Below are 24,675 nucleotides of genomic sequence, written 5' to 3' on the forward strand. Positions count from 1 at the left end.
AGAGGAGTGAGGGATTCATAGGACTTCCCTGGGGGTTGCTCTGTTCAGCTCTACACCCTTGGGATTTATCCCTCTGGAAGTACTTAAAAAGTGAGCAAAAAAACAGACATCAGTAGTTTTTTTTTGGTAATGTAGAAAGGCTAAACAGTGATGCTATTAGGAGCTGCTACAGTAATAGGACAATGTAGCATCTACTCATAGGGTCATCTACTCATAGGGTCCCTGAGTTACCATCACCAGGGAAGGGGTTGTGGGGAAGTGGCTCCTGCATCCTCAGTGTTTCTCATGAGGAGAAGCCACCACAGGACACAAAGATACAGATCATGTGAAAACCACTTTCATTTGCAAGAAACGGTTCTGAGGAGGGAAAATAAAATACCTCCTGGAGGAGAAGCTTATTTCAAATTGTATTGAGTAACCTTCTAGTGACCAGTAAAATGCCTTGCGATGGACTCATAACCTTCTAGTGACCAGTAAAATGCCTTGCGATGGACTCAATTTGAAGGGAACTTCAAAGAGAAACAAAACATCCTCTAAACCTTACAGTCAAGGAAATTGTAATAGATTAGAACACCAGCCAGACTGGTCATTTGTCTTAGACTCATGTGCTTTAAAGATGCTACTATTTCATTCACTTATTCATTCATCTGTTCCACAAATAAAGTACCTCTTTATTGTCTGGTTCTTTGCGAGCTACAGGGATTTATAAGATCTTGGAGGTGGTTTATATGTGTTTTTGAGTGGTTTTTTTTATTGATTATAAGCTTTCTTTAAAATATTCTTTTCAGGGAAAAACTCATCTCAAGACTTTTTAAATTTATTTTTAATTTTGAGGGACTTTGAGTTTTTATCTCATCTGTCCCTTCTTTGGAAAGATGTCATATCTAATAATAAGCCTTAATAAAAAATGAGTGCCAGTTGTCAGGTACAACCACTTTTATCTAAATATATGTCCAACAGGGCTTCCTCATTGGAGTCTTTACTTGGTAGTTAGACTTCATGGCTAAAACTACACTTTTGGGGGAAATAACAAGTAATAAATACTATAAACTAGGTAGGGTCTCTGTCACTTATTCACAGTATATCTTTTAACCATCACAGTAACCTAGTAATAATAAGTATATTTACTCCCATTTTATTGACGAAGAAACAGAAGTTCTGAAAACTGAAAGTTGTTGTTCAAAAATATGGCATCAGAAAAGCTGGCATCTGAGTATTTCTTTAGATCTTATGTCCCCAAAGTTGGCAAATGTTTGCGCTAAGGGACTGAATAATAAATGTTTCAGAGCTTCCCTGGTGGCTCAGATGGTAAAGCATCTGCCTGCAATGCGGGAGACCCGGGTTCGATCCCTGGGTTGGGAAGATCTCTTGGAGAAGGAAATGGCAACCCACTCCAGTATGCTTGCCTGGAGAATCCCATGGACGGAGGAGCCTGGTAGGCTACAGTCCATGGGGTCACAAAGAGTCAGACACAACCGAATGACTTCACTTTCACTTTTCTTTGGGCCTTGTGGCCCATTACAACTACTCTACTCTCCACTGCAGTGTCAAACAAGCCATAGAAGATACATGTATATGAATAGCCATGGCTGTGTTCCAATAACACTATTTTTTAAATTTATTTTTAATTTGAGGATAATTGCTTTACAATGCTATGTTGGTTTCTGCTACATAACAACAGGCACCAGCCATAGTATACATATGTCCCCTCCCTCCCGAGCCTCCCTCTCACCCCCTACCCCATCCCCTCCTACTAGGTGGTCACAGAGCACTGGGGTGAGCTTCCTGCATTGTAGAGCATCTTCCCACTAGCTATCTGTTTTACATACTGTGTTGTATATGTTTTAATACTACTCTTTTGATTTGTCCCACCCTCTTCTTCTCCCATTATGTCCACAAGTCTGTTCTCTATATCTCCTCTATTTTCTGCCCTGAAAATATGTCCAATGACATTTTATTTATAGAAACAGGCAATGGGCTGTAGTTTTCCCACCTTTGCTTTTGATGACTCTTCTGCAGATTGCTGGCATCAAGATTCTATGTCAAAAAGAAGGACAGTAGAGTTTGGGCAGAGCAGAAATTGGCAGTTAAAAATTACAGATTGCTTCTGCTTTCATAGAAAACTATCAGCTAACCCTCCAATTCTAGGCAAGTGTCAGAATATCTTTTGTGGTTCAGTTCATTTCAGTCACTCAGTCACGTCCAACTCTTTGCGACCCCACGGACTGCAGCATGCCAGGCTTCCCTGTCCTTCACCAACTCCCAGAGCTTGCGCAAATTCATGTCCATCAAGTTGGTGACACCATTCAACCATTTCATACTCTGTCATCCCCTTCTCCCACGTTCAATCTTTCCCAGCATTTGGGTCTTTTCCAATGAGTCAGTTCTTTGCATCAGGTGGCCAAAGTACTGGGTTTCAGCTTCAGCATCAGTCCTTCCAATGAATATTCAGGACTGATTTCCTTTAGGATGGACTGGTTGGATCTCTTTGCAGTCCAAGGGGCTCTCAAGAATCTTCTCCAACACCATGATTCAAAAGCATCAATTCTTCAGTGCTCAGCTTTCTTTAACAGTCCAACTCTCACATCTATACATAACTACTGGAAAAACCATAGCTTTGACTAGACAGACCTTTGTCAGTCAAGTAATGTCTCTGCTTTTTAACATGCTGTCTAGGTTGGTCATAGTTTATCTTCCAAGGAGCAAGCGTCTTTTAACTTCATGGCTGCAGTCACTATCTGCAGTGATTTTGGAGCCCAAGAAAATAAAGTCTGTCATGGTTTCCATTGTTTCCCCCATCTATTTGCCATGAAGTGATGGGACTGGATGCCATGATCTTAGTCTTTTGAATGTTGAGTTTTAAGCTAACTTTTTCACTCTTCTCTTTCACTTTCATTAAGAGGCTCTTTAGTTCCTCTTTGTTTTCTGCCATAAGGGTGGGGTCATCTGTGTATCTGAGGTTATTGATATTTCTCGCAGTAATATTGATTCCAGCTTGTGCTTCATCCAGTCTGGCATTTCTCATGATGTACTCTGCATATAAGTTAAATTAGTAGGGTGACAATATACAGCCTTGATGTACTCCTTTCCCAATTTGGAACCAGTCTGTTGTTCCATGTCTGGTTCTAACTTTTGCTTCTTGACCTGCATACAGATTTCTCAGGTATTTGACACTATTTGTAAATTAAGAAGAACATGTAATTAAGTCTGGTTTGCAGTATATTGTTTTCTATAATTATATTTGAATGCACTTAACAAAGAAATCTGGAAACAGAGGCATGCTACGCAATGACAAAATGCCCTGGCTTATAGTTAATGGACAGGAGGAGACGGCTCCTAATATTATTTTGTCAGGTACACCTTCTCTTAACAGTGTGTCCATCTCGGTTTCAGGGCATCAGACCAGAAGGCAGGAGCATCCCTTTGAGATCTGTTCACAGTATTGAAACAAACAGGTACCAATTCAGCTGGCTCATGAGAGTCAACTAGTGACAACGTGTGACTCTTATGAGGAAGCATGAACCAAATTCCATGGTTAGTATTCAAACCCCACACATTTTAAGAGTTACATTTACATCATTCTGCTCAGAGGTGTTATTCAAATATTTAAATATCTAGGCTCTCTAGCTTTTCCTGAGTGATCAGTGAAGCCAACCACAATCATTTCAATTGTTGGTGCTATGGTAAGGAGGCAAGCAGAGGACATGATACAGGAAAAAAATCACTGGCTTTGCAATACCTGAAAAGATACATTCACAGTATATTTTTACTTTCCTAGTTATATTCTATGTATGTTATCATTAGGTTGCACCTTTATTTTCTACATTCATGGAAAGAAGTTAGCAATGTATTGAAATCAAAGAAGAGAAATCATGGTTGAGATTCTAAATCTGTCACAGAGAATCCACTCTAAGTTTTAGAGGACACCCTTCCTATGAACCATCTCTTCTCTAGTGCAGAGGGATACAGCTTGCAGTATGTGACCAAACTAAGACTCGAAAATGTCTCCTTGTGGCTGATGAACCATCTGGAGGAGGGAAAGTGAAGATTAGGAGGTTAGTTCTATTTACTTAAAAATAATTTTTCGAAGTAGAAGTGGTGCTCAGCTTATGCAATATATATGATATGTATAAAAATTGGCCCATGATATTTCTTTACCTAAAGTGTGCTCCCAAATTGAGTTCTGGTGCAAAGGGCTTATCTGAAACAATGGTAGAGCCAACTCCTGAAGCCTGGACAGGAATTCGGTAGGTGTTGCTATTTTCAATGTCCAAAACAACTGTGTCTTTGAATGTCAGTATGTCGTTCAGGTTGGCGGTCAGTGTCAGTTTGACATCACTTTCTGGGGGAACCATGCCTTCACTGGGCTCAATGGTCCAAAGGGACTTTTTGTGTGCCTGTAAAACAAGACTACAAGTTAACTGTGAAGATATTCTTGGCTTTTCATTCTGCACATGTCAAAGCCCTCTATACTTCAGATGCCTGGCACTGCAGAATTCAACATCAGAGACAAACATTATTTTTTTGAATCAAAGCAGCTGGGTGTTTGTTGGCTTTTCTTTTTTTCAAAAAGCAATATGATTCTGAAGAGCAAACCTACAATTCTACTTCTGAATGCTCTGTGAAGATTCCTTACATCTTTTTCGTAATGTGACAGCCCAGCTCTCTAACAAACTTATACTAATTATCTGCTCTAATCTCCAAATTCTGAGACACCAACAGAAGGTACAAAATCCTTCCTGAAATTTGACATTTTTAAAAGAAATGTTTTTCAAGTGCAAAGTTTCTGTAATGTTATAGTAGGGGTGAACAGCTTTCATTAATAAAAACAATGTAAAATCATCTTGGTTTCTACTATTTCATAATAATCAATAGAATTTCATTTGCTAAAATTCCAAACTTGTTATAAAACATGTTACAGGACTAAATAATAGAGTTGGGAGGGACTCCCACCAATGTATTCCCTTTAACTGCTTAGATCCTCATAGCTCAGTCTCTTTCCTCCCCAAGGTCTTTGACTGAACAACACTTGGCAATGAAGCTTACACTTACCATCACATTTTAAGCTGAAAACCTTCCCCTTCCAGTACTCCTTATGCTTTTACCCTGCTCCATTTTTTACCATCTTCTAACACAGTGCATGATTGACTTATCATTATCCTGCTCTCCCTGCACTACAATACACACTCTCTGTAGAAGGGATTTTTGTCTCTTTTGTTATAGTTGTTCTTGTATTTATAACTATGCCTGGTACATAACAGATGCTTAATAAATATTTGTTAGATGAACTTATATATCTGCCTTTTAATCAAATCCTGTGATGTTAGAGAACTCATTTATCAACTAAGGTAACATATCCCTGGTTTTTAACAATCCATAACATCTGGTATGTCTTCCTTACATTAAGCAGAGATCTGTTTGTTTTTGACCTTCCATATACTGATATTTGGTCCACTCCCTTGGAGCTAAATAGAACAAATTGAATCTCCCTCTTTTGTTTAACAGCCCTTCAAATTACACCTCCAACTTAAGAAGAAAACCTCTTATGACTCCAAAGTAAGTTGAAAATTTGGCTAACATGTCAAATAATAATAATTTTAAAAATTACTCAAGCTATAATTAAAAATATAAACTCTGGGTCTTTAGTGTTAATCTACTTTCCTAGGCGGCTTTTAAGACTTTTCTCCTTGTATTTGATTAATTATGGTGCAGTTTCACTACAATGTGTCCAGTTATGAGTTTATTTGTATATCCTGCTTGGAATTTGCTACCCTTCCAGAATCTGTGGTTTGGTATCTTTATTTCTGAAAAACTCTCAGCAATTATGTGTTTAAATACTGTTTCTGACTCATTCTTTCTTCTTTCTTTATATTACTCCATAATAAGTGGGTATGACTTTCCTAGTGTGTCCTCACATGCTTCATCAGCATTTTCCATCCTTTCTTTCCCTGTGCTTCATTTTGGATGATTTCCTCTAAACTATCTTCCAGTTCAATAATTCTTTCTCCAACTGTATATAATTCACTGCTAAACACATCTAGCATATTATTAATTTCAGTGTTTTTTGAATTCAGTTTTATTATTTACTTTTCTTTTATACATTTTTCAGCCTTTTGAGATCTTTTAAAATTCTGATTATGACATTCAACTTATTAGCTACTTTTCCTCATCCTTCCCAGTCATCTGCAAATTTGATAAGCATATTGTTTTATATGTACTTAAAAGCAAATACTTTTTAAGTGCATACAGCAAATACATACTCAGTGGTTCTGAGGTCAAGATATTGTGGGAGACACAAAAATGTCCAAAGCACAGTTTCTGCCCCCAAGAAGTTTATAATAATGACATTCAGAGAGACAACCATGCAAAACAAAAATGAAAGTCAGAAGGAGGCTATGGTGAAAGTGTCTCAGGGAAATATAAAGAACAAGCTGCATTTTTGGAGCAGAAGATGTTGAAATTCTTTGTATGATAAATTTCCAGACACATTTTCTTTTCTGTCTAAATATGAAATTGAGCTTAATTATCAGAGAGTGTGATCCTTAACTATTTTACGCCATTGCTTAATAAAATTCAATTTATTCCACTCTCATCTTACATGTAAACAGTATCTCAAAATTAACACAAAGCGCCACATCCCTATTTTGATTGTTATATTATTTAAATTAATTCTAACAGTACTGTTTTGTTTTGAGAAAAAAATTACTCAGAAATATTTATATGCATAAATATTCATAGAAAATATTTAATGATGACTAACAATGTATTGGGAAAAGGCTGAAAACAGAAAAGATGTAGAGATCATTTCAAAACTTCCAGGATAATAATGGAGTGGCAAAATCAAGCTTTTCACTTCATTGAAGAGGAGTCTGATTATCCCCTCATGAATCTTCCTTGGCTCCCTGTACTCTTCTGAGTAAGGAAGCTCAGAATAAGCTCTCTTTTAAAAAAGCAGAGAGAAGAAAACAACAATTTAAAGAAAAATGTAAAATATACTTTATTGGCTGGATTTGAGAGAACATTCCAGTCCAAAGTTATCCTTCCTCTATTTAATTTCTATGGTGTATTTCTCTTAGCAAAAGAAAAAAGAGAAATGTAAAAACACATGTAGCTCCATGAGGACTGAGGTTCAATGTAAAGTTACAGATCAGAAATCTTCTGGGTTTGGAATAGAGTTGTACTGTTTGATGTTCATTGTAAACAAGAAGAATGTATTTTGCAATTTGCAGGCAAGAGTTAGAAATGTCAGTAGGCAGAATCTTGTAGGATGACAGTGCCTGGGAATGTCACCAAAACCCAGGTCTAGCCCCAGTGTAAACTCAGAGACTGGATTTGGTGAGTGGGCCCTGACTGGTCACCCTCTTGGGAACAGGGCCACAGGTATTTAAATAGAGAGAATCTAATATTTAAACCCAAATGCCAATTTCCCAATTAACAACTGAGGAAAATCCTATTTCACAGATCAGAATACTAATTACATTTTGTCTTGGCTCGAAAGTCTGCATGGGAACTAATAAATTGCACTTTAAAATTCAAATAAATGAAGCAAAGAAGAACAGTTCTCAATATTATAAATTGTTTATAAAGAGGATGTAGATGAATGATGAGAAAATTTGAATTTTGGTATTAATGGAAATTATAGATTTAACTCTAAGTCACGAGTCCTATTATTATTCATAACCTTTTAATATGGGACATCTCCAGAGACATAGATAGAAAAGAAAACAAACATGAAATACCACACTAGATAAACTAGGGCTGAGATAAGATATTTGTATGCTAATTATCTCTATTCAGAACACTTGCCAAAAGAAATGCTGATGTTTGTATGACAAACTGTTTTTCCAAAATTTTTAAACTTTTCTCCTCATACTAAATTAGCTCCAGTGAAATACTTTTAATATTAAGAAAACAGTAAGCAAAGTCTGTCTTTCCATAAAATTGACTTGTATTTGTGCATAATTTTATCCTAAAATATTAGTAACAAAAATAATAATTCTCATAAATTTAATTTTGGGGATTATAGATCAATTATTACTGCAAGATAAACTACATGATTGAATATCATATATTTTGCTCATGTTTAGGCTCAAAGAAATAACTTCTTTGCATCTTCTTAATTTATCCATTTTTTAAAAAGCAGTGTCTGATAGCCCAGTCACAGCAATGTAGGCTTATTCTAGCATGAACTTCAAAACTCTTACATGTATAATTGATTCACTATGTGGTACTGCAGAAGCTACACAAGACTGTAAATCAATTATACTCCAATAAATTTTTTTTAATAGATAACCAACAAGGACCTACTGCATAGCACAGGGAACTAAACTCAATGTTATGCAATAACCTATAAAGGAAAAGAATCTAAAACAGAATACACATACACAAACAAACACATTTCAATAAAAAATTTAAAAAAAAAAAAAACAAAAAAAACCTCACAGCTTCAACCCATTTCCCAGTTCCAAAACCACAGTCATATTTGTAGGTATTTGTTACAGCAGTACTCCATTCTCAGCATCAGTATCTGTCTTCGTCAGCTGGGGCTGCTATAACAAAGTACCATAGACTGACTGGGTGGCTTATAAACTACAGAAATTTATTTCTCACAATCCCAGAGACTGTAAATCCAAGATCAGGGTGCCAGCATGGTTGAGTTCTCCTGAGAGCCCTCTTCCAGACTGAAGACTGTTGGCTTTTCCTTGTGTCCTCACACAGTGGAGAGAGAGCAAAGAAGTAGCTCTCTTTTGACCCTTATTAGGGAACTAATCCCGTCTTTATGACCTCATCTAATCCTAATTACCTCCCAAAGGCCCCACCTCCTAACACCATCACATGAGAGGAGAAAGTTTCAAATATGAATTTTGGAGGTATACGAACATCCAGTCTCTGACATTCTCCCCCAAAGCCCCCAAATCCACGCCGTTCTCATATGCGCAATATATCCATTTCATCTAAACATCCCCAAAGCACTTGCTTGGTTAACTTGTTTGGTCTCACAGGTTCACAGCTAGAGAGGAATTTTACCTTAGGATGAATGTACTCTGAGTCTTATTCATACCTGATTTAGTTGATAGTTAGATGAGACTTAGGACCTTAGAGGTGATACTGGAACAAGTTAAGGCTGTTGGGATGGAATGAACTTATTTTCATGTGAGAAGGACATCAGTTTGGAGGAGCCAAGATGGAATGTTATGAACTGAATGTTTTGCGTTTCCCCCTAAATTAATGTTGAGACCCTCTCCTCAGTATGATGGTATCAGGAGGTGGGGCTCATGAACCAGATTAGTGTCATCCTTAGAGTCACGAACCCTGGAGGAGGGCATGGCAATCCATCCACTCCAGTATTCTTGCCTGGAGAATCCCCATGGACAGAGGAGCCTAGTGGGCTATAGTCTATGGGGTTGCAGAGTCAGACATAACCGAGCAACTAAGCACAGCACAGTGCAAGAGTCATCAAAGATTCACTGTGTCTACGTCACTGAGGATACAGTGACAAGTTATGAGCCCCTGGCGTGGAAGAGGGCCCTTGGCAGAACTCAACCACACTGGCCTCCTGGTCTCAGACTTATAGCCTCTGGAATTGTGAGAAACAAATTTCGGGAGTTTATAAGCCATCCAGCCTACTGGTACTTCGTTGTAGTAGCCTGAACTAAGACACAGTCCCAAAGTGCAAATACTAATACCTTCTAACATACTGGGCTTCCCTGGTGGCTCAGATGGTAAAGAATCTGCCTGCAATGCGGGAGACCTGGGTTCAATCTCTGGGTTGGGAAGCTCCCGTGGAGAAGGGAACCCTACCCACTCCAGTATTCTGACCAGGAGAATTCCATGGACTGTATAGTCCATGGGGTTGCAAAGAGTTGGACATGACTGAGCGACTTTCACTTCTAACATATTAACCATAGGAAATAACACAAAAGTGAGTTCTAAAGAGCTATAAATGCAGATAGATGCTTTTAAATGAGTCATTATAGCTTCATTTCATTGGAGTTTTTATTATTGTACATAGGGATCTTTGGCATATCATTTTCAGTCTGATCTACACAATCAAAGTAATACATGGAAATAGATATCCCATGCTTGAGCAACCAGCCCTTCTCCTTACTTAGAACTACTTGTTTTACTTTCAGTCTTTTGATTCTAGACTTTTATTTTATTTTGTCAAAGATTTCTTTATCTCTTTAATGAGAAAATTACTAAAATAATACAGCTGGTTCCAAGGAGAACACAGGGACTGGTGTACATAGCCAGTGAAAGGAAAATTGCTGAAATACAATTGCTAATAAGTTAGATATTTAATTGCTTGATCTCCTATAGAACAATAAAAAGACAACATTTGATGTAATCTTTCACATTTCTAGAGGTCTTTTAGAATTTTAATGTCCAGATTGACTTTGAAAGACACACAGTAATCTGTTTAGGTGATTATTTTAGATAAAGTAGTGTCAACTGCTAGAAGGGAAAGACCCCTGACACTCAATGGCTTAAAAAAAAAGCCATTTATTTTATTATTATTCCTGTTCACACACATTCCAGTTGCTGGCAGGAGTGAGGATGGGTTTCTGTTCCATTCAGGCATTCAAGGGCCCCAGCTAAATAGAGAACGTCATGTTTAATTCATGGCTTCTTTGGCAGTCTGGACACTGACTGACATCTGCCCAGCCAATAAGAAAATACAGAGAATGGAGGGTCGTAGGCCAAGATTTTATGCACCAAGCCTGGAAGCGGCACAGATCACTTCTGCTCACTTCCACCGGCCAGAGCTCAGTCATGCAGCCACACTTAACTCCAGAGGGGGCTGGGAAACGTCACCTGCTCTGGTTCAAGAGGAAAGGAGGACAGGCATAGTGAACTACAAGCCACTCTCTGCTACAGCAACCTTGTGGGTTCAGTTTACTGTCATATTCTTAGGTCTTTCCAACTGCTTTCGATCGTAGATTTTGGAAGGTGAAGAGTTCACCCCACCAGAACACAGAAGTAGAAGTATCACATTTCAACTTCTCTGGGAATTTCAGGCCTGGAGTTCATATCTATCTGCTGTTAGGACAAGTGGAGGAGCAGCTAGGAGATAAAATAAAAATGTTCTAGGCAGGATCATCTCACTCTGATGGCCCTTCTCCCCAAATACATGGCCTTTGAGCATTCTATTTAGTTTATCTATTAAAACATAAATCAATGCCATTTTTGTTCTTCTTTTATCAAAAAAACAAATGCCTTTCAGAAGAAGGGCATTGTGAATGTCAGCTTTCATGTTCTAACCATTTATTTTCCTCCTCTAGCTAGTAGCACAGGTCAACCCTCTGTCCATAGCAAAGAGAGGGTGTCACCAGCATAAGTGCCGTTTCAAGTCAGGGGACATTAGTTTTCGATGGATGGGTACCACTTCTATTCTGATTCCTGCTGACACAGGTTGGCTGCTCTGGAAAGAAGACCTGACGTTGCTCTCCAGGGCTGAAGTGGTGACTTTTCTTTTTGATGAAGCTTATTAATCAATGTTTGGCACAAAACCAGGCAGCAAAGTACATCCTAGAATCCAAGAACAAGTCACAATAAAATGCCTGCTGCTAAGGTATTGGACTGTCCTTATCAAAAGTCAGTCGCTAAACCACGTTCACCTTGTGTCTCTTTGGTATTTGGCTCTTAGGGGTGTCCTTTGTTTTTAGGGAGGACTTGGTCTATGTGACATTTTCTGTTATTAGATGGCAAATCTGACTAAAGGGGGAACCAATGAATGATAATCTTGGCTATGGAGGACACTCTGTAACCCTTTTAAAGGTGCCGATGGTTACGAAGGAGGGTTCTAAAGGAAGACAGACATTGTGGTTTGAGTCCCAGATCTGCCACTTTCCAGCTCTCACACATTGGGCACGTCACTTCACTGTGTCCAGCCTCAGTTATCCCACCTGTAGCTCATGATACTGATGACAACTTCTGCAAAGCATTGATGATTAAATGAGGTGATGCACATAAAACTCAGAACATTGTCTTGCACACAGTAAATCCCTGTAAGTAACAGCTACTGTCATCATTTTACCAAGAGCTGAAATGCTCCACATGACATATAATAATGGGCTCAATAGTATTTCCCATGACATGTATTACCAAACTCATAAAACAAGGATAGATGCTAAGAAGCATTTAACATGCAATCTCTTGTCAGAAGAGAAGCATCTCATAAGCGTTTATAGTAGGTGGACATCTAAGATGGCCCCCAAGATCTCCATCTCCTGGAGTCCAGTTATCTTCTCCAAGTTACTCAGTCAGACACCAATCTAGGCACTACTGTGAAAGGTCCTGAGTCAGCTGATGTTAAGGGGGAGAGATTATCCTATTGGGCCTGACTTAATCAGGAGAGCCCTTAGGAGGGACTGGGTCTTCCTAGTGAGGAGATTCCAAACAGGAGAGGGTCTGTAGGGGGCTCGACAGCTGACAGTGGCCCCTGGCTGACAGATGGCAAGAAAATGGGCCTCCATCATTCAACTGCAAGAAAAGAAACTCTGCCAAACCTGAGGGGGCCCAGAATGGATCTTTCCCTCGTCAAACCTCTAGAAGAGAATGCAGATCAGCCAGCAGCTCCATCTCAGCCCTCTGAGATCCGAAGGGGAGGATCCAACAAGTCATGCCTGGACTTCTGACCCATGGAAACTGAGGTAATACATCTGTGTTGTATTAAGCCACTAAGTCTGTAGTAACTATTTACTTAGCAATAGAAAACTAATACAGAGTTTCAAATATTTGTTCCTAAAATGATTGGAAAAAAAAAGAAAAAACCTTTCCTAAGGCTTCTACCAAAATTTCAGCAATAGTTGCCTTTGTTTCTTCTATGTTGGGGCTAAAATGCTTCAGTCATTACAGTAGCTCATGAGCAACACATACAGGTGGTTGGTATGCATATGTGCATATGATTGTGCAGAACACAAAAAGTTGTGATCTTCTGCATTTCAGAATTCCAGGCCCACTGGTGAGGAGTGTTAATCCCTGCTCCCTGAGGTTACACATATCTAAGGCTAACATTTGCTTTTTATTTGACAACAGGGCATTAGCACACTTCTTAGCCAACGCTCAGGTCCCAAGGTAAAGCAGCCAGTGCTTTTATAAGTTACCCTATCTTGTATTTAATATTTTCCACAAAAGACAGAAGTGTTTGCACATGTCATTTTAACAATAAATGAACGCACACACACTCAGGCAGACCTTCTATCCTGCAGTGCTAATGACTAGGAAGCTTGAAGAAAACAGCACTGTGCACTTGTCTCCAGAATGACTCGCTTGCCAGTTGAAATCTGTAGGAATTTCCTTCCATGGGATGACAGGACACAAATAACAACAGGAACCAAAGTGCAGAGTGAGGAATTTCTTTGGTTTTATACCATTATCTCAGCAGATGATCAATTCTTTGTGGAACAAGAACAATGAACAGTCACCGAGGCCTTTCTCTTTTTTGTCCTCTAAATGGTATCTCTAGCCATATGGTTCTCTGCCCTGAAGTGAGTCACTTTGCTGCTTAAAATAATTAACTGAACGTTAGGAAATGAAATACAAAAGAAATGATGCCAGAGCTCTATAAGAGAGGTGCAGAGGGTTATGATTAAAAAAGAGGGCTTTAGAGTCACATGGAGACCGGTAGGTCAACTGTAGACTGCCAATTTGTAGCCAGGTGACTCTGTACTAATTTTTAATAAAATGGGTGCCACAGAATATTCTGCCACAGACAGAATATATTCTGCCTACCACAGAATAAATAGTCAGTAACTGGTGGTTATTATAAGGTTATCATTCAAAATTTCATGTCCAGTCCTCCTTCCTGTTTGTGCCCTCCCCAATCTAACTTGTTGACAGGAATCTCTTTCACAGACCTGATCCTGTGCCTGTCCTACTGGAGATTATGGATGGCTCTCCAATGTCTGGACTAGTAGTGCTGATTTTTCCCCTCATTGGGAAAACTATGGAACCTCTTCAAAGAAAAAGTGTGTGCACGCACACATACACACACACCTCCCACATACAAACATACTCCAAACACATATCCCAAACTTTACATATAATTTCCAGGGCTCAAGGACCTCCAAACATAGTGGTATTTGTCATCTTTTCTGTTTGAAACAAAGGCTGTGTGCTAAGTCACTTCAGTCATGCTCGATTCTTTACAACCCTATGGACTGTAGCCCACCAGGCTCCTCTGTCCATGGGATTCTCCAGGCAAAAACAGTAGAGTGGGTTGCCATTCCCTCCTCCAGAGGATCTTCCTGACCCAGGGATCGAACTCAAGTCTCCTGTATTTGCAGGCCACCAGGGAAGTCCAATTTGTTTGAAACAAAGGCAGCCTGCAGTCAAGACTGGTATATCAGATAGGAGCCTCTGGTCTGGAGGATCTGTTTCCAATTCTTTGTTAAGCAGAACTTTTATAGGCTTACTTCCCAGGCACTGTCAGTTTCCAACAGGCATCCTTGGCCTCAGCCACACTGAATCTCCCCAGAGGTGCTGTACACCATCACTGCATTTAACTGTGCTGCTCTTTGGAAATGTACAACCCATTTCCCTGTCCTCCTCCTCCTTATTCCTCAAGTCTCCACTCGAACATGTCCATCTATGAACATTTTTAATTTTGTGGGAGAATTAGCCACTTCTTAAAGGCTTCCCTGATAGCTCAGTTGGTAAAAAATCTGCCTGTATTACAGGAGACCCTGGTTTGATTCCTGGTTCGGGAAGATCTGCTGGAGAAGGGAAAGGCTACCCACTCCAGTATTCTGGCCTGGAGAATTCCATGGATTGTATAGTCCATGGGATCGCAAAGAGTCGAACATGCCTGAGCAACTTTTATTTACTCACTCATTAGCCACATCTTACACTGCGCTTATATATAACACTGCACACTGTAATACTGTGTTGTTTTTCTATTCATTACTTTTTTTGAGATTGCAAATTCTTTGAAGAAAGAGATCATTCTTATGATCTTATGAAGAAAGAGATCATTTTTATGTCTCTCCCTTCAGTGAGCACAATTAGTCCCAGGCATGGGGAAGATACTTAGAAACACTTGTTAGTCAATAAGTACATGAAAAATGCTCAGTATCACCAGTAAGCCAAAGAAACACAAACTTAACTAGCAATGTGGTTTTTTTTTTTCTCATCTGCCAGATTTTGCAAACAAAATGCCAGCAAGGGTCTGGGACAGAGTAACCTTCTTTAACATGAGGGGGGTAGGATGGGTAGGATATAAACTGGTACAAATTTTCTAGGAGATAATTTCAAAAGATTTACCAAGACTTAGTTACATTCATGTCATTTGATCTAGCAATTCAGTTTCTAGGAATTTAGTCTAAGGAAACTGTTAAAGATGGGAGCAGCAATTAGGATGTGAGTATTGTTTACAGTGGTGAAAAGCTGGAAACCACCTATTGGTAGGCGATTAGCTAAATCAACTGTGGTGAAGCCAAATGATGCAATAAAGTCAGTCACTGTAAATGATCTGTGTAGGAATATTCCTTAATAATTCATATCAGAAACTGACTATACCACACTGTTGAATGAAAATAGCTGGTAATGAAATAGTATTGATGGTGGGGGATAGGAATACACAAACAGACACACACAGTATAGTTTTGGAAGATGTACACCAAAAGCTTAATAGTGGTTATAGGCAGGGTGACACATGAGTGACTTTTCTTCTTTTATTAACTTCTGTTTGTTCTATAAGGATGCTAATTTGTGTAACAAGGAAGACACACTTTTGTTTCTTGAATAATAACTCATCCTAAAAGGATATGATCACCCTTCTCTTTAGGGCCCATTTAATTTTAACTCTGCTTGCTCTCTTTAGTTTCCTTCCCAGTTTCTTTCTTTCTTAGAAGCTTTTTCTTGAAAAAATAAATAATGCATGTCACAGTGTTGAATTCAAATGGATTCTAATGAGTCTGTCTCTCTCTCATGCACAGGACCACTAGTTACCATTCCCAGAGGCAGCCATTGTTTCCAGTTTTCTGCCTGTCTTTTCAGAGAAACTTTATAAACGAAACTAAAAAATATACATATTTTTATTTTTTCTTATATAATGTTTCTTGCATAAGTGGTAGCATACTTCTACATACTGTCTTGCAGCATGATTTAAATTTTTAAATCTTATTTTTATGAGATATATGCATTACACAATTTACAGAGTTAAATGGTTCTAGAAAAGGCATTTTTGTGAAAAACAGAAGTCTCTGGCACCCACCTTCCCACTTTATCAATCCCACTGTTGCTCATTAATGAGGGCAACCACTGTCAATTTTTAGCATTTTCTTTTGCTGTTCACCTTCATATCTACAATCTACTGTTACTTCTTACCTCGGCAGTTTGAGCCTTATCCATTTGCTTCTGTGCAAGGCAATGATAGCTTTTTCCCCTTTCCCTCTCTCTCTGAGTTTGTCTGTTTTACCAACTCTTCTACATTTTCATTTTGGGTAGTTCCTTCTGAACTTTCACTTCCACAGTTCTCTATTCATCTGTACGTAATGCACAGTTAAACTCATCTACTGAGTTCCTAATTTCAACTGCATTTTTCAGGTTTTCAATTCCCATTTGTTCTCTTTTACACTTTCTAGATCTCTACCAAAATTCTAAATTGTGCCTTTTATTTCCTTGACTATATTAAGCATATTGTAGTTCTATGTTAATTTGTATCCTATGCTTGGTAATTTTAAAATTAACTGTTTGACAGTTAATGAAATGTATATGAAAACTGTAAAGATATTTTGAGGCTTAGAATCATGTTGTCTTCTTCTGGTAAGAACATATATTTGCTTCTAGGAAAGATATGGCGGGACCTAGGAATCCTGGAACTCCTTCATCCAGGCAGAGATTATGAGGTCTGCATTACATCACTTTTGTTTCCAGAATATAGCTTTTCCTAGTCGGAAGCAAAAGTCTGAGAGTTTTATCAAGTTCATTCTTCTTCAGTTTTTATCTCTCTAGACTGTCTTGATTTCAGTGTTTATCTTCTTAGATCAACAAGTTTTCTGAAAGCTCCTTTTAGTTTTCAACCTCTTCTGGTACTATATAGAAAAAGCAGTCATAAATGCTGGGTTTAAATTTCTCAACTTCCTTTTTCTTCTGGGTTGTTGTCACTGGCATTGTTGCTCCATCATTCCCTTAAAATTGTGATTTTTCATATTGTGCCCAGATTTTCTCCCTGTTCTTAAAGGGAAGGAGTTTAGAATGATAGATTGATTGAAAGGGCTTGGTCACTGAGATGCTGAGAGTTGCTATTGGTCAAGCAACTGTCCTACTTTTTAATTTCCCCCTTTGCAGGGAGTGGGGGGTAGGGGGAAGTCTGTGAGAATTTTAAGGCCAGCAGAGTTTGACTATATGAGGGAAGCAGGTTTCTATAACTTACATAGCTCTTACGATTACACAGATCTTAAGATTACCAATAATCCTTTAAGGCTACAAGGAGGTATCTTTCAATAGGGACAATAATGTTCTTTCCGAAAATCACTGCCTTCTCAAGACTCAGTCAAAGGTGTTCAATCAAACACAAGGCATGAAGATAGTTCAATAAAAGGCACTAGGACTGCTCTGAGCACATAGACATGATTTACATGGTGCCAGGAAGCATCTGCACAAATACATGGATAAATAAGCTCCAAGAATCAGAAAGCTAATGAACCTAAACTTTCTAAAGTAAGTTATTTGCTAATAAATCTCTTTTCTTTGGTGTAGAAGAATACATATGGATTCATCAATAAAAATGTTTTATATTTTATAAGCTGGCTTCACTGTCAAAAATTACAGAAACCAATGAAGAGTAAGAAAAAAGACAGTAATAGTGCTCCCATCTGATAAAGCACTGTACTATGTGGATCAGTAAAATTTGAAATCTTAAGGCCTCTCTGAGTGTGCCTTATTTCTTTTTCTTTCTTACCTAAGAAATATAAAAAATCTTAAGATATAGTGTCATAAAAATTAAAAAGTCTTTCCATAAGCCATTTCACTTAGATCTTTTTGTCTGTCAACATTAATAATCAAAATTACCATTTATTGAATGCTGATGTTTATTTTTCATCAGGCTCTTTCTACCTAGATTATCATGTTTAATCTTCTAGATGTCATTATTAGTTCCACTGAAAGAGAAGGAACCAAAGCTTCAGAAAGATTAAATAATGTGCCCAGAATTAGCACACGCAGTCAGGGCTTGATTCCAGATGTGTCTGACTAGAACCCATACTGTTGATAGTGCAGAACACTGCTGTAGCTCTCGGATACTCAACCACTGTTTGCTGGGTGACCGCCATAAGTAAGACAACTGTGCAAGATGTATGACCATGCTCACCCTCAGATCAATGTTGCCCTTCTCTCCCAGACTCATTTCAATTTAATATCCTAACATCCCAGAGGAGGATTTTTTCCTTCCCAAGCATGAAACAATGCTGCATACAATTTCATCACAACCAACATGTAAAAAAATATCCCAAGTGCCATTCTACAGAGAGCTCTACCGTGTTACAGATGCCTCTCCAGTCTCTTTCCGTTCACTTGTGACAGAGAAGATAAAATGGCACTGAGGAAGAAAATGACTTGCTCCCTGATCAACTTCATCTGATCTTTATGTATGTCAGGATTTCATATCATTAATTCATCTGATCTTTATGTATGTGTGTCAGGATTTCATACTATTAATAAACCTTTACACCATGCTCCTTAACGCATCTGTCTTTTCTTATTACATAAAAGTGTGTTTCATTTTGTACTAGCTTATTATTGAGGATGACTGTCTACTGTCAGTGCACAAACAGGTAGAATAAATTCTTCAGTTTATAATGACAATGACAGGCATCCCTTAAGAGTAACACGAGTTGGTGTCTTAGTAGACACCAATGTAGACTGCTATAACAGAATACTATACTGGGTGGTTTACAAACAACAGAAATTTATTTCTCACTGTTCTGGTTGGTAGTCTGAGATTAGAGTGTCAATACAGTCAGGTTCTGGTGTGAGGTCTCTTCCAGGTTGTAGACAGCCATTTTTTTCTTTGTATCCTTAAGTGATGGAGAGGGTGAAAGAGCTCTCCAGAGTCTCTTTTATGAGGGCACTAATCTCATTCATGATGATTCTATCCTCATGACCTATTTACCTTCCAAAAACTTCACCTCCTAATACCATCACATTGAGGGTTAGGATTTCAATACATGAATTGGTGATGGTGGGGGTAGGGGGGTGGCACAGAGCACAAACATTTAGTCCACTGCAGCTCTGCTTATGGTGATGCTGGTGAAGGGGAAGAAGTTATAGATTTGTCTGGAGGAGGGAAAATAGAACTTGAAATAAAAAAGCCACATTTGATCCATATGAAGGAAATTTTGCCTTAATCTCCCTCTGTGGTGACAAGTATTAAGTGTATGCCTGAATAATAACTAATGAGCAAAAACAATTTGCTAAAGCTTATTAAGAGCTGGAATAGGCAGAATGAAGATGGAAAGGCTTATAAAACATGCAGGAATCCAATATATTTTTCTTTTATTTTCTGGCTAGCTCTTTCGTGACAAGGAAATCAAGCCTCCTTTCATTCTGGTTTGAGCTTATACTTGAACTAATCATATTTAATCAGCAGAGCTATCACTCTAAATTCAGGGAAGGTGCTGACCCATCATGTAATCAATAGCTTTCCTTTTCCTAGAGTGGTTTATAATCAGTATGACCTGCTGGAATCTGTCTTATGAGTTTCACATTTAGCTATACCAAAGTAAAAAAAGTCTCAAGTGAGGGTCAGCATGAGGGGCTTACAGCTGTCTGCCAAGTACAAACCTTTGCTTCTGGAAGCCTCTTGATATCACTACCATTGGTATCCTCTTGTGACTGAAAGAGTCACTTGGTAAGGCTTAGGAAGAGCATGATTCATTTTGGGATGGCTATGACTTTTACATGGTAAGAGAGAAGATGCCCATCTTGATAAACTAGGATGTTATTGTCTTATTATCTTATTCCTATGAGTTTATTCTATAGATTTTGTTCACAATTAAGGCTAAGACATAAGAACTCTGCTCTCTCATAAAGATACATTTTATCGTCCTTTTTTCGGTGCTCACTGGTAATATGTAAAACATTATAAAAAATAGTTAAGAGGCTATAAATCAATGAGTTTAAGTGTTAAAACATGTCTTTTACTTTAATACACAGAAAAAAGATAATACTTTGAAAAAATGAAAAGCCATAGTTGTCTCCATGTCTTAGCAATTGTAAACAATGCTGCTATAAACATAGGAGTGAGTGTGTCTTTTTTAATTATTGTTTTTTTTTTTTTTGGAGACATACCCAGGAGTGGGTTATAATAAAGAGGAACTAGGGATGAGACTAACACAGTTTATGCAGTTGAACTACGTAAATCTCTGCTTCTGTAGATCATTTTCAAAGACATGTTGCTGAAATAAGGCCACTGCCTCTAAGATACAGGCAAAGCTGTGTTTTCATTATGTGACAGCTCACAATCTACTCACCATGTATGCCTTGAATAATGCGGGGATGAAGGACTGGTTAGACAAGTTGAGAACCCTGAGCGAGTCCTTCAGGACGTAGATATTGCCAAAATCAACTTGACTGGGATGTACATAGATAACTGGGCCTTCTCCGATGCTCTTTAAGTGACATACCTGCAGTCCATGCAAGAGAAATAATATAGGAATGGCTGAAATGGTGGGCCTTTAAAATCAGATTGAAACAGAAGCTTCTAAGCATCCCTTTAAAAAAGCAGGGGCATAAAAGGTTACTATTAGAACTGACAGTCCTTCTCCCTGATATTCTGTAGTGAAAGGTCACCAGGATGGCCCCTCTGATCAGACCCATGAATCTAGCATGGAATTCCTCCCTTAAAATAAAGCTTTGCTTCCCTGGGTCAGCCCAGAGCCACGCACAGGTGGGAAGCCAGAATAACAGTTCAGTATGAGCCACCAGAACTCCAGTCTCAGGAACACTTAAGGGTTAAAGACCAGCACTTCAGGGCTGGATGTGGCTGGACCGTGTCCCAGTCCTTTTGCTGTCCTAGCAACATGACAGGGGCGCCCACCATGCAAAGCTGTGCAGGTTGGGAACTGAAATTCACCTTGCTCTCCCTTCCCTTCCCCTATGTTCTCGGCCAGGCACTCTGTCTGCCCAAGGAAGGGGGTCTTTGTCTTTCATAAAGTGTTTCCTGCTCAGCCAAGTTACATCTGCTACATCTGTGCAGGGCAGGCGTGTAGGCCAGCAGGTTACCTGGACTGTGGCACCTTTCAGCTGGCTGGCCTTATGATGCTGCTTTGTAAGTCAGATGGCTTATCTATGTGATCTCATATGGAAGAGATAAAAGCAAAACCCTAGTTTATTATACTCTCTGAGCAATCAGAATCACTTCAAACAAACGTATGTTGACACCACTCAGCTTCTAAGTAAATCCAATGTCTAGGAATTCATAGCCTACTGGGGCAAATTCCTTCAAGGTTCGTCCTTTGATTCAGCTCAAGCAGCAAAAAGCTTTCCATGTCTCCCTTTTCTCAGGCTTGGAGTAAGTAAGGTTAATCGGTAATACAAGTCCAAGAATATAATAGGATATACTGCAGCATATAGTTGTGTATACATATCCAATAATCTACAAGAAAAGATCTGGTGAGCAGTGAAGGAAATCAATCTCAGAGACCACATGTAGCAAGCTAGGGATACCCAGCTTTGTAGCAGGAACAATTGAGAAGGGGGTTAATCATCCAGGTGTGCTGGTCCTCTGTCCTCAGAGATTCTGGTTTCATGGGTCTGGAGAGGAGTCAGGTGTGTCTGCATGTGTGAGAAAAATCAATAGCTATAAAGCACCATTTTCAGATGTATCCACAGATTCCCGAAGTAATAGCCCTGGTATTTTACCACTGCAGAGAGAAAATGAAAGACTCCTTCTAGAGTCTTCTAACCAGCAACTAGAGGATATGCAAATATGGTGAGTACCTTACAAGCAAAGGTTAGAATGTCCCACAAGAAGTACGGCACTTAGAACTGCAATTCTGAAAAGAGGCACTCACCATCGGGGGATCCTGGCTCCCAAAGATTGAGATGTAAACTGTGGACCTGTATTCCCCAGGGACTTGGGTCTCCAGGGTCACAGGTATGTGAACTGTGCTGTGCGGAGCGATGATGCCACAGGGCGTGGGACTAGAGAGCAGCACAGTGGGCACATCCTGATACACCTGGTCAGGGAGAGAAGCTAGAAGGATAAGCAAGCCCCAGGTTCAGTATGAAACCAGTAGCACGTTACATTATTTTGAAACAAGCATTGTCCTGAATCCACAGAGGGTCTTATAATGTACCGTTGTTAAAGCAAGTGAATGGGGATGACCACCTCAATTTAACCAAAAGGAACTCTGGCTAAGAGAGGTGTACAAGCCCCAAATCCAAAGTGTGTGACCCAGAAAAGTGCAGAATCATCCACAATGTGAATTAGCTCAGGAACAATGGTTTCCCATGGCCAAATTCCTTGAACAGGTCTTTTGCACCTTCATGCTTTAATCCCCGTCCACTTCACCGCTGTACATTCGATCAGTAGAGGGCACTGGCATTCCTGAACACATGATACTGCTTTCACCTCCAACCCCTTGCACTTGCAGTTATTCTTTCTGCAATGCCTGTACCCTCTGACCTGCCCCCCACTCATCCTGAAACCCCCAGGGGTGTCTGGGCCCTAAAGTCCAGGCACTTCCTCTGTTCTCAGGGAGCATCCCTCAGTCCCTTTCCTCAGCATGTGCTATCAACATGTCCATCTTCTCCGAGGGCTATAAACGTCTTAGGGCATGACCTGAGCCTCTCTCCTCAATACCTGCCCACTTTCTGGCCCAAAACACATGCTCAGTATATGTTTTTTAAATGGAAAAAACAGGTAGGTGAACGAATGAACGTTGTCCATTGTTTACTAGTGCGTGTTCCTAAGAACCCTGTTCTGCAGCACATTACTAAGTTTTTATGTAACACAAATAAAACTAAAAATCCCACGGTCAGAGCCCACACCCAAGCCACCGCCTGGGGCGCTCAGTCATCCACCTGGACACCGGAGCAGGCTGCCAGGCCACCATCACAGTTGTTCAGGTTTGAAAGAAGCCACAACATACAACTCTAAGCCACAGACATACAAGAGGGACATTTCCTTAAACACAGTCATCCCTGAACAAGATCAAGTCTGCACCTTTGGAGTGGGAGCACTGACTCCAAGACCCGAGACTAGCAGAGAACTAACCCTAGTGGGTATCAAATAGTGAGAACGCACACAAAGGAAACCACCTGAACACAAGCCCTGGCATCACTCAACCACCAGTAGCACCCTGGGCAGGACGCCTCATCCAAACAAAAATACAAACCCAATCATCAGCAGACAGGATTACCACCTCACTCAGCCTTGCCCATCAGAGGAAAAACAAACAAACAAAAACTCAGCAGAAATCTCACCCTATAAGAAGCTTACACAAACCACTAGACCAACCTTAGGAGGGCAGAACCAAAAGGAAGGAAGAATTCAACCTTGAAGCCTGGAAAAAGGAGACCTCAAACACAGTAAGTTAAAAAAAAAACTAATGAAAAGGCAGTGAAATACTACACAAATGAAGGAACAAACTAGAAACACAGAAGTCCAAATACATGAAGAGGAAATAGGCAAACTATCTGAAAAATAATTCAGAATAATGATAGTAAAGATGATCAAAAACCTTGAAAACAAAATAGGAAAAAGTGCAAGGATCAATTAACAAAGACCTAGAAGAATTAAAGAATAAACATGCAGAGACAAAAAACACAATTACTGAAATCAAAAATAGTCTAGAAGGAATCAATAGCAGAATATCTGAAGCAGAAGAATGAATCAGTGAGTTGGAAGATAAAATGGTGGAAATAACTTCTGAAGAGCAGAATAAAGTAAAAAGAATGAAAAGAACTGAGGACAGTCTCAGAGACCTCTGGGACAACATTAAATGCACCATCATTTGAATTATAGGGGTCCCAGAAGAAGAAGAGAAAAAGAAAGGATATGAGAAAATTTTTGAAGAGATTATAGTCGAAAATTTTCCCAACATGGAAAAGGAAATAGTCAATCAAGTCCAACAGGCACAGAGTCCCTTGAAGAGATTATAGTCAAAAACTTCCCCAACATGGAAAAGGAAATAGTCAATAAAGTCCAACAGGCACAGAGTCCTATACAGGATAAACCCAAGGAGAAACACGCCAAGTCACATACTAATCAAACTAACAAAGACTAAACACAAAGAAAGACTATTAAAAGCAGCAAGGGAGAAGCAACAAGTAACATACAAGGGAAACCCCATACGCTTAACAGCTGATCTTTCAGCAGAAACTCTGCAGGCCAGAAGGGAATGGCAGGATATATTTAAAGTACTCAAAGGGAAAAATCTACAACCAAGATTACTGTACCCAACAAGGATCTCATTCAAAACTGAGGGAGAAATAAAAAACTTTTCAGACAAGCAAAAGTTAAGAGAATTCAGTACCACCAAACCAGCTTTACAACAAATGTCAAAGGGACTTAAATAGTCAAGAAATACAAAAGAAAAAGATCTACAAAAATCAACCCCAAACATTTAAGAAAATGGCAATAGGAATATATATATCAATAATTACTTTAAATGTAAATGGATTAAATGCTCCAACCAAAAGACACAGACTGGCTGAATGGATACAAAA

The 24,675-nt window shown here is 39.2% G+C and overlaps 1 protein-coding gene across 2 annotated transcripts in view; it reads right to left on the reverse strand.

Moving 5' to 3' along the window:
- Positions 1-24,675, reverse strand: part of HYDIN (HYDIN axonemal central pair apparatus protein) — a 346,758-nt gene that overhangs the window by 149,184 nt on the left and 172,899 nt on the right. For both annotated transcript variants that reach the window (XM_070451030.1, XM_070451031.1), the window contains exons 17-19: positions 22,017-22,181; positions 20,475-20,627; positions 4,159-4,397 (exon numbers count right to left, since the gene is read on the reverse strand). In XM_070451030.1, coding sequence (XP_070307131.1) covers positions 4,159-4,397; positions 20,475-20,627; positions 22,017-22,181 — 557 coding nt within the window. The remainder of the gene's footprint in view (positions 1-4,158; positions 4,398-20,474; positions 20,628-22,016; positions 22,182-24,675) is intronic.

This window comes from Odocoileus virginianus, chromosome 20 (assembly GCF_023699985.2).
Source record: "Odocoileus virginianus isolate 20LAN1187 ecotype Illinois chromosome 20, Ovbor_1.2, whole genome shotgun sequence".
NCBI lineage: Eukaryota > Metazoa > Chordata > Mammalia > Artiodactyla > Cervidae > Odocoileus > Odocoileus virginianus.